This window comes from Sycon ciliatum, chromosome 1 (genome assembly GCF_964019385.1).
Source record: "Sycon ciliatum chromosome 1, ocSycCili1.1, whole genome shotgun sequence".
In the NCBI taxonomy this organism is placed as follows: Eukaryota; Metazoa; Porifera; class Calcarea; order Leucosolenida; family Sycettidae; genus Sycon; species Sycon ciliatum.
In genome coordinates this window covers 8941604-8951828 of record NC_088643.1, presented here as the reverse complement: position 1 = coordinate 8951828, position 10225 = coordinate 8941604, and the positions used below count along the sequence as shown (strand labels likewise).

General features: G+C 52.5%; 2 protein-coding genes across 2 annotated transcripts; one reads left to right on the top strand and one right to left on the bottom strand.

Annotated features, from left to right (window-relative positions):
* The first annotated feature begins 5641 nt into the window (after window positions 1-5641).
* LOC135809257 (putative uncharacterized protein DDB_G0271982) lies at window positions 5642-6187 on the top strand. The gene is made up of 2 exons (XM_065322599.1): window positions 5642-5791; window positions 6092-6187. Exons 1-2 carry the CDS (start codon window positions 5642-5644, stop codon window positions 6185-6187), a joined length of 246 nt encoding a protein of 81 aa, XP_065178671.1.
* On the bottom strand, window positions 6187-8709 carry LOC135812134 (uncharacterized). The gene has a single exon (XM_065325463.1). It carries the CDS (start codon window positions 8036-8038, stop codon window positions 6314-6316), a length of 1725 nt encoding a protein of 574 aa, XP_065181535.1. The 5' UTR covers window positions 8039-8709; the 3' UTR covers window positions 6187-6313.
* Window positions 8710-10225: the final 1516 nt, after the last annotated feature.

Sequence of the window (10225 nt, the reverse complement as noted above, 5' to 3'; positions counted from 1 at the left end):
TGGTCTTGTGCTACCACCATGCAGATCTACCACTCCCCTGTACTATACCATGTATACTCCCTGGCAAAAAACATCAAACAAAAGGGGCACCGGGCCGGAATACCCAGATGCCTCTACTATAATGTACGTGTAGCTGGTCGATCGTGCACGTGATCAACTCATTATTATACCGGTAATACTAATAACACAAGCAGGCGTCACGCGGCTCGGAGCTACACTATTCTTTGCTACTGACATGTCCGCGGTGAATCGCTGCTATACGAGCATGTACACACACATGTACAATGAATAGCTAAACCGACGAAGTACATTAATTTTATCGTGCATACAGGACCCCAGTGGCGTTGCGCTCCTGGACCGGACTGGGCAGACGCTCAGGCTGCCACCTTTGTATGGAGACGCGTCAGCCGCGAGACGTACACGCACCGCTGGGAGTAGGGAGTCTACGACTCAGTCCCTGCCCATCGAACATGACAGTTGACAGCTTGTCAAGCGTAGTTTGGCACTTCGCTTGACAATCAGCCATATTCCTCTTTTCGGAACCCTCACGATCCGAATGTGAAACACATGATCTGAGTAGTAAATCAGTCATGGTCGTATCATCAAGATGTTCTACGTGCGTCAGCGTTGTGACAATAATCGAAACACTGACGCGGTATGTTCGGCATGGTTTAGGTTCTGCCTTCGCGCTCTGCGGTAGGAGTAGCTTGCGTGGCCGTGCACAATCTACAGGAACACACTAACATAGTATACTGCATGTAAGGATGGATCTAGGGTGTGCTAGCCAGGGATCTAGGCCTACATGTATTTGTAGGTCAGGCCAGGTAGAAGGCTAACGTTGGCTATGCTCAGCATGCCTGAGACCAGGGAGCCGGGCACACATACATACGTACAAACAAGGCCGGTCCAGGCTGCTCGAGGTAGAGTGCTCAATGCACAAATGTGCAGAGCAGTCACGATACACACACAACAGAGAGGCGAAAGGCTGTATCAGTTTCTGTAACTTCACCGATCATCAGACAGTTACGAGCAGGCTTAGATATTTGGAGCTAGAGTGGAAGTTAGAATAGTGTGTGTGATGTATAGACGTGGCAATAGGACAGTGCCATTCAGTTGTTGTGAGGGTTAACGGATATAAAAAAATACATCAATGCGAGACTACGCACAACTTCCACACTAGCTCCAAAATATCTAGGCCTGCCCGTAGAGGATTCGATAGCAAATGCTGCTGTCTGATGATCGCTGAAATGCGTGAAACTTAAAAAAAAGTTAAAATACAGCTACACAGCCTTTCGCCTCTGTTGTGTGTGCGCGTACACACAGGTACCGTATATGTATGTGTATATGACTAGGCCGGCTCCCTACCGGAGACCAGGACCAGGAACTGTAAAACTTTTTTTTTTTTTTTTTTTTTTTTTTCCTGAGTAAAATCAGTGAGCATGTCATGAAAATAAATCCGAGAAGAAAGAAAAAGGCCCAACCCTGCCCTGCCAGTTATTTGGACTTACGGGGGTCGCCATGGCAAATAATAAACATAAAACTGCACACGTTCGGGCTCTCCGCCTTCTCCGTGAAATTATAATACCGTAAAAGAAAACTAGAGGGGAAAAAAGAAGCAACAATGGGGAATAGGAACTGATTTAGGAACCACTTGCAGTCAGTTACACAGGGCAGCGGGCCTCGGCAACGGCCAAGGTAGCAGATGCATCCGCCACATCGCTGACGCGCATGGGGCGTCGCCGAGCACCACGCAAACAAACCATGCTGGAGCGAACCAGAGCAAAGCCAAGTCGGCAGCGAATCCACGCCATTACACGGTTGTACGGCTCCTTCGTCTTGTCGGACAGGAGCCCGGCAATCCGCTTATAGCAGGCTGTTGCCGACTTGCCCATGCCGCCTGTTGAGGAGAGAACGAGAGGTGAAAAAGTTGCATGTTCGATCTCTCGAACACGCTCCTCATAGCAGCGGCGTTTCTCCCGTTCGTGGCGCTGGTAGCAGGAGGGTACTGAGGTGGAGCGATTTGAAGCCGCGAAAGGGTTAAAAACCCGTACGTCGAAGAAAGTGCGGTCAAAACGCCCACCCCAGACACCACTCGCTGCTATATCCAGCCTAGCCTGGGGGTCCGTTATGGCAGAGCGGTAGCGGAATGCTTCCCCAGTTACCGGCTGCAGGTGTGGTTCAGTGGTGACGTTGTTGGCGACCCGTTTGAGGAGACCAGCCGTAACATCTCGTACCTCGTTGTGCCTCAGTGAGGGAAACCCACCCAGAGAGCACGACAAGGCGTGGGCGACGGTGAACGATGCACCACACGGGCAGATCGATGGAAGGTGGGCTGGCGGCCAGCCATAGCGGAGCGCAAGGCCATCCCGGAACTCACCCTTCGAGAGGGCAAAGCCATGGGCCTTCAGGGGTCTACAGGTCAGCCAAGCCGACGCACCCTTCTCCGCCGCCAGACCGACACAGAGCTGGATATCAGTGTTCTGCGTCAGGATGAACTCTTTGGCTGCTTGGGCCGTTGAAGTGCGGGTACGACTTGCCACCTCCCTCTTAGTGGACCGTACCAGGTCCAGCACATGGCCAATCTGGGTGTCCTGGTCCAGAATCTTGCGGACGAGCGCCGAGGTTATCGCTGCCGATGCCCGGAACTGGTCGCCCAAGGTGGTGGGGTCGACTAAGCCGAGGCCTCCTTCACGGCATGGGAAAGCAAGGACCCTTCGCTCACGTGAGTTTACTGGCTTACCGCACAGGGCAGGAATAAGGACATTGGTGATGGTGTCTTCCAGAGGGCCAAGATTTTCAGCAGCACACTCCATGACTCTGCACAGGAAGGACCAGCGATGCTTCAGGCCTTGCGTGAATGCTGCATAGGCAGCCTGTGGCTGGGTTTCGGCAATCTTGGCCAAGGACACGATCTCGTCTTTCCACCCGTTTGCCTTCTGGGGAACATAGCTCTGGACGAACTCCGTCGATCCGAGTGCAGCACCTAGAAACCGGTGGCCGTCGGTGGTAATGTGCACACCGGTCCCTGCAAAGGCGTCCTCAGCTTCCGTCAGGTGACCGGCCTTGACAACCAGGACTGATTTCTCAGCATTTGCTGCGTACCCATATGCCGGTCCTTTCTGTCGCAGAATATCCCACCAAGCGCGTAGTCGTTGGACTCTGCCGCCCGCGGAGGAGTCGTCTGCAAACCACATCTGGATTGTTCCCTCAGCCGAGAGAGCACGAATGAGGGGTAGAATGCCCAGCGCATACATCGGCATCGCGATGGGATCGCCTTGGGTGGTGCCCTCTGCCGACATGATGACGCTGCCCCCAACAAACAGCTTTGCGGGTTGTCGGTAGCTGTTAATAACGACTGTCGCCAGGGATGGGCATAGGTGACGCATGTTGCGCAGGCATGCTTCCCTGTTCAGCGTGTTAAACGCATTCGTGGCATCTGCCATTAAGACCGCTTCGGTATCCTCCTGGTCGAACGCCTGCTGCATGGCATGTATCGCCGCCTCGATCCCGCAGTCCTGGCCTGCACAGAGTTGAAGGGTGCCAGCTGCCTCTTGAATATCCTGACCAATTACGTACAGGATGGCCTTGCCCACCACTCTCCGCATCACCTCGCCAATCCCAATGGGTCTAACCCCGGGTTCTTGTTGAGGGGGATGAGTCGGGATGCCAGGTACGCTTCCAGCGATCGGGGGTCGACAAATTCGGTCGCCACACGTCGAGCAGAGCTTGCCAGCGCATCGCATAGCGAGTCAGACGCATCGGAGAACATTGTGCACATCCACCTCCATGCCTCAGCGTCTACACCTGACGGGCCGGCTGCGCCATGAGTGTTGAGTACCGCCTTTCTCACCAAGTCACGATTGAGACCAGAGAACCTGACCGGATGAGGCTGAGGAGGGGGAACACCTTGTATCAGGGCCTCCGTGGCTAGGGGCGCAGGGTCAGGGTGTTTGTCTTGCAGGACCTCTTGCACTGACTTGTCACCGATGCTGTCATCCAGCGCCAGGGCTCCAGCATTTCCGTTGGGGGCTAGCGATCGTAGGGCGTTGGATAGCTTCCCACTTGTCACCAGGTTTGCAAAGTGGCGTGCATCATCCTTCTCCTTGTTACCCCCGCGGTGGGGCCGGCTAGGTGCTGTGAGCTCCTCTTGAATCGTTCGGCATTCGTGCAGCAGGTCGTGTAGGTCCCCTCTGTGCCATGCTGCTAGGCGGCGCTGCAGGATATCTGCGGATTTCTCTGCAGGACCTGGCGGCTTCTGCAGCATCAGCATTTGGAAGACCATGGCTACTTTCAGAGCTATGCCTTCATATGGCCCACTGGTTCCAAAGCACACAATGTAATTGGAGAGTTGGGATACGAAGAGCTTGCCAGTGGCTCCTCGGGGTACCTGCATTGCATTCGGTCTACAGTGTACCACTTCTTCGTACACGTCTTGCACAGCCTGCACAGAATCCAAGTTGGTACGCTCGCCCAGAAGGAATCCTGTTGTGGGGGCAGTAGGGAAATTCGGGAGATCCCGTGGGCCTTCCTCCAGCTCCTGATCTGAGTGTGTCGGGGTCTGTTGCAGCTGGCTCTGATCCAGATTGGCTACGAGGTCGACCTCTTCTGGGGTGGGCACAGGGCTTTCCTGGGACGCACTTGTGCGTGCTTGATGCTGGTCCAGTGTCCTCCACGCATACTGCTGGGAGTCCGACTGAGCGCCGGCAGGAGGCTCGTCCGCTCCGCCCTCCGTAACCACGGTGGTTGGTTGCAGCTGATCCAGTGCTCTCCAAGCAAACTGTTGGGAGTCTGAGGCGGCGCTAGCGGTCTGATCGCCAGTAAATCGAGTGGATTGATTGGCCTCATGGTCAGCCGCCACCTCACCGCTGCACGGTAGATCTACGGGTACGGGATCTCGACATTCTGCCAGCAGGGTGGCGGTGAGAGCTGTGGCTGCACTGGCATCCACGCTGGCATCATCGCATTGTACGGTTAGAACTGTTCCCGTAGCGTTGTCCTGCACCGTAGGTTGTCGATGGCCGTTGACAGCTTGCTCCGGCTGGGGAGGAGAAGGGATGGCGGAATTTTTACAACGATCCTTCTTTGACGGAAGGCAGCTCCAGCATTTCCGTGCCGCCTTGGTGCAGTCACACCTGACGCAGGTGCCGTTGCCGTTGCACCGGCAACACTGGCCACTCTGCATCAGGGTGAGTTGCGAACGGGGCGCCAGAAACCAGGTCCGAGTGAGAGCTCAAACTCCCATCCGGCATCCGTCGCACTTGCTGCGTTTTTGGAACTGTAAAACCGAGTCACAAAGTCTGACGTTTTAACGACCAATTTTTTTCGTTTGTTGAAGAAACGTTATCGCTAACCCGGTTGGAGATGTCTGTGTAAAGATGCGCACAACTCGATGCATGTTCTGGGTGGCCAGGTAGCCACTTTCTGCATGTTATCATGCTAAAATATTAATTACAAAAACGTAAACTTTTTGGTCGTTAAACTTCTCCGGTTTTACAGTACACTGTACGCGGTACTCGTTGACTGAGAATGTGTTGCTGGCTGTCTTGCCAACAGTTACTTAGCATTCCTTCTCTTTTCTCTGCGATCCATATGCTATTGTTACAAATATTACCAGGGCGTAGCTGGTCCCCCTTTCAGCGGGATGCACGGCTGCATATGTGAAGGATGGCTGGTGCATGTCAGAGAGAGAGAGAGAGAGAGAGCGAGAGAGAGAGAGAGAGAGAGAGAGAGAGAGAGAGAGAGAGAGAGAGAGAGAGAGAGAGAGAGAGCGAAAGAGAGAGAGAGAGAAAGAGAGAGAGAGGGAGGGAGGGAGGGAGAGAGAGAGAGAGAGAGAGAGAGAGAGAGAGAGAGAGAGAGAGAGAGAGAGAGACACACACACACACACACACACACACACACACACACAAAGAGAGAGAGAGAGAGAGAGAGAGAGAGAGAGAGAGAGAGAGAGAGAGAGAGAGAGAGAGAGAGAGAGAGAGAGAGAGAGAGAGAGAGAGAGAGAGAGAGAGAGAGAGAGAGAGACAGAGAGAGAGACACACAGAGAGAGAGAGAGAGAGAGAGAGAGAGAGAGAGAGAGAGAGAGAGAGAGAGAGAGAGAGAGAGAGAGAGAGAGAGAGAGAGAGAGAGAGAGAGAGAGAGAGAGAGACTATGTTGCGACTCTGCGACACAAACAACACTTTTATCATAACGCATGTATTAACACATATATTCAAAAAGCAAAAGCCACAATAAACAAATCACAAAGTTCCAATCCAGTCGGAGTCCAGCAAGACTGAGAACGATGATAACAAATCGTCCGACGGAGTATCAAACTTCAGAACGGCCGGCCATGATGCCACTGTACATGTGGCGGTGCACAGGTCAGATCAATGTCTGGCGATCCCCGTCGCAGGTGTTCCCGGGCTACTGGATCAACCATCTTCTGGGCCAGGGGGCACCAACCCTCGGGGTCGGCGCGAGGAGTGAGCCAGAGTCTGGAAAACTCGTCTGAAACGCCCACACTTCCCTTTACTGTTGACTGATAGGCGAGGAAGGCGTTGAAGAGTTTCTCATCGGACATGACATGTTCCAAATACCTGCCTACATCTTGAGCGGAATCGAAGTCGCTCAGATCAATGTAGGAGTGATTGTTGGGCATGCGTTTAGCGTAATCCGGTCGACCTCGCCACGTGGACACGATGGGTACGACGCCGAGCATCAGATAGCGCAGCGACTTCTCAGAGATGTAGTCTGTACAGAGCGCACTTTCCAGCGAGAAAGCAAGCTTGTACTTGCTCAGAGAATACGGAACGTTGTTCCACTGGTTGTCTTCTTTCGGCAGGTTGCGGTTATGGAAACACTTGCCATAGTTGTGCATTTCCACTAGTCGACTCAGGGAGCGCAGCACACCCGTACGATTGTTGTACGCGTTGCAGTTGCTCACAAGAGACGCCACGGCTTTCGGGACTCGCTCGGCGAACGGCACAAGTGACCGGTTCGGCATTAGCGAGAGCGTGAACTTTGCTCTGGCCGCCCATTCACCCGGCACAGGTGGATACGATGTGTACAGATGTGCAGAGAAATGATAGGAACGCGCAATGTTAACGGCATGCTTCAGTACGTGCACGACCTTCGAGTGCTTCCAAACCGGACTCTCCATGAAGAAAAGGAGAAAGATCTGCTCGGGCTTGCCGCGCTCTGGAAGCCTGGCCGGTAGGTTGAGAAGATAGAACTCTACAATGTCGGCGTCGGCTAGTCGCGATCGGTTGCCCGTCATCAGCCATGTTACACCGCTGTCAGTGCAACACTCGAAGGGCAGCAGATCATGCTTTGATCCAGCAAACGTGTCTGTGCCGCCAATTCTGCTCCAGCGCAGCACCAGTACGAACTTGCGACGGCACGAGCGGAACTCGTCTTCCAGCGACGATGTGCTTACACAGGAGGAGGGGAAGAGAACGTCACGGCCACTACTGAAGTGAAACACCTGCTGTGGATGCGACCAGTGGATGGCTGGCTTCCACAGCGCCTCGGTACGGTACTGCTTGCCCAGCCAATGCGTGCTACAGTTCTCGGCTTTGGACAGCGATGTGCCGGTTCGTTCTGGAGCTTGTTGCGTTGCTAGATTGGTGACGGGAAGATATGGTGTCGTTGGCTTAGCTGTTTGGCTCGATGTATCCACAGTTCCTGTTCGGTGGCTTTCTTCGCCAGTGTGTCGTACTGGCGTACCAATTCTCTGGGACAGTCCAGCGCGGGTACCTGCCATCTCGTCATGCAGTTTAGCTGCCGTGCTGGGACCGTATGGCGTTGTGCTTGACTGGGTAGATGAAGCTTTGGTCAGAGCATGCCGCTGCTCGTTCCTGGGCGTTATCCAGATGTTCTCCTGCCGGACATAATGCTCAACTTTCTGCTGTATGTCTCTCCCATAAGGGCTCGTGCTCCACACATGGAGGCAGAGAGGAGCAGCAATGCCGATTAGTGCGAGCGCAGCAATAGCCAAGCGGAGGAACCCACGTCTGTCGGTTCTAAACGGCACAAATCGGGACCGCTTGAGCGCCGACATTTATTTCATGGCCCGTCGTGACCAGATGTCCACGAGGGCCCCAGCTGCCCAGACTCGCATCGACAATGTGCCAATTATTTGGCAATACCTTGAATACGGCAATAGTAAATTCCAAATCCACTCCTCGACTTCACTGGGTGATCATGGCGGCCATGAGATACATGGCACTGTATAACAACTTGACGTGCTATCCATTGAGCGTAACCAGTACGGACTGCTCCGAGTCTTGAGAAAAACTGATCGAGTCTGCTGACTACAAGCGCGAAGACCAGTACAGAGCTTGGGCTACTAGGCGCCAGGCAGGTGCTTCGGCTTGAATGCTTCTCAGCGCGATGCGAAGCAAACTAGTACAAGTCCAGCAAACCAGGTGAACTGTAACGTACGTCTCCTACATGTACTGAACTCAGTAACTTACTTCTCAAGTCGAGAAGATCAAAATATCCTCATTATCAGATTACAAACATTTTGCAATCAATGTAGCGAATGGGGCACCAACATCAAGGACCCGAGTTTAGCCGTAACGAAGTGTTCCTTATCGTTTTCAGGACCTTCTCATCAGAGGAGCGTACAGCTACAGGCAAAGAGATACCGGTAACAGTGATTCACATACCGGCATGAACAAGATCGAGAACCACAATTAGGGACCTTTCTGTTTTGCATTCCGAATTTCGGAATATTTTTCGGAACCTGACTTTGACAGTCGAAAATGTAGGCGAAATCATTGTGACGTGACATTTTGTGATTTATCGACAAAATGAGTTTACAAAAATGGAAAAAATCTTGCTATGCAAATGTGCCTGATATCGATGGCAGTGATAAACGTCTCTACATGCTAGCTGCTGCTGTCGACTGCTACATGCTGTCTGTGTTCGGAACGATGTAGATCACAGTCATACAGTTTCTAGTTCTACAAAATGTAAGTAACGTTTAGTTTAGTTTTATTCCAAGCAAGCTATGGCTGGGGTAGCCAAAATAGAAGAAATCACATGGAAACAAGTTATGAAGCCGCTGAACTATCCACGAGTGTAACACATGTATCTAGTCCAGAGCAATTTATTCCCGCCAACTCAATTCGGCTACAGATCCCACCACTCTACATCCGACGCACTAGTGCTAGCTGTGGAAGGTATCTGTGAGGCCCGCATGAACAAACTCAACACAGGTGTAGCCTTTGTTGATATGTCAAAGGCATTCGATAAAGTGAAACATCAAACTCTTGTGCAAGATCTGTTCGAACTTGGCATCTGCGACACGGCACTCTGTTGGCTGGTGGATTACCTCTCTGATAGAGAACAGTACGTTCAGGTTGGCCAGACTAGAAGTCTCCCGTACACCAGTTACTCAGGTGTCCCCCAGGGTTCGGTACTGGGCCCACTGCTATTTATTGTCTATGCCCGCGGCATAGCAGAAGAACTATCGCCGTTTAATGTGGGAGCAATCCAGTTTGCTGATGACATCTCTATACGATGTAGCAGGGAGTCTGCGGAAGCTGTTTCTGCACACCTTTCAGCTGCTGTTCAGCACCTGGCCACCTGGCTGAAGGGCCGTGGTTTAATTCTTAATGAAAGAAAGACACAGATATTGCCTATTCCCCCATCCCCATCTCAAGCACTTGAGCTGCATGTCATTTGTAATGGGCAGACGCTGCCTGTTGTGAAAACGGCCAAGTATCTTGGCCTACATTTCGACTCAGACATGAGCTGGAACACCATGACAAGCCATGTTGCACGCCGCGTTGCCGCTAAGATTGGGCTACTAAATCGAAGTGCAGCATGTTTGCCTTTTTCTTGCCGTGTTCAGTTTTTCAGGTCCTTTATACTATCAGAATTTGACTATGCATCTGCTGCCTATGCCCCTTTCTTATCGTCTTATCAGGATAAGCGCCTAAATAGTTTGTTCAAACGTGCGGCTCGCTCGGTGTGCAGGGCAGCCCCTCGCACTCACACGGCTCCCTTACTTGAACGCATGAATGCCCATACCCTCAGCATATACACCCACATGCACATTCTTGTATTCATTTGGCGCTGCCTGAACAAATCTTCAAGTACTCTGTTTGCAAGCTTTTTCACCCGTAGTCCCTCTCTCCGAACACGAGGAGGGAGCAGCAAGTTACTCATCATTCCTGTCTCCCCCACTGCATCCTCAGCTAAGCGCATTAGCCATGCTGGAGCTATCCTGTGGAACCAG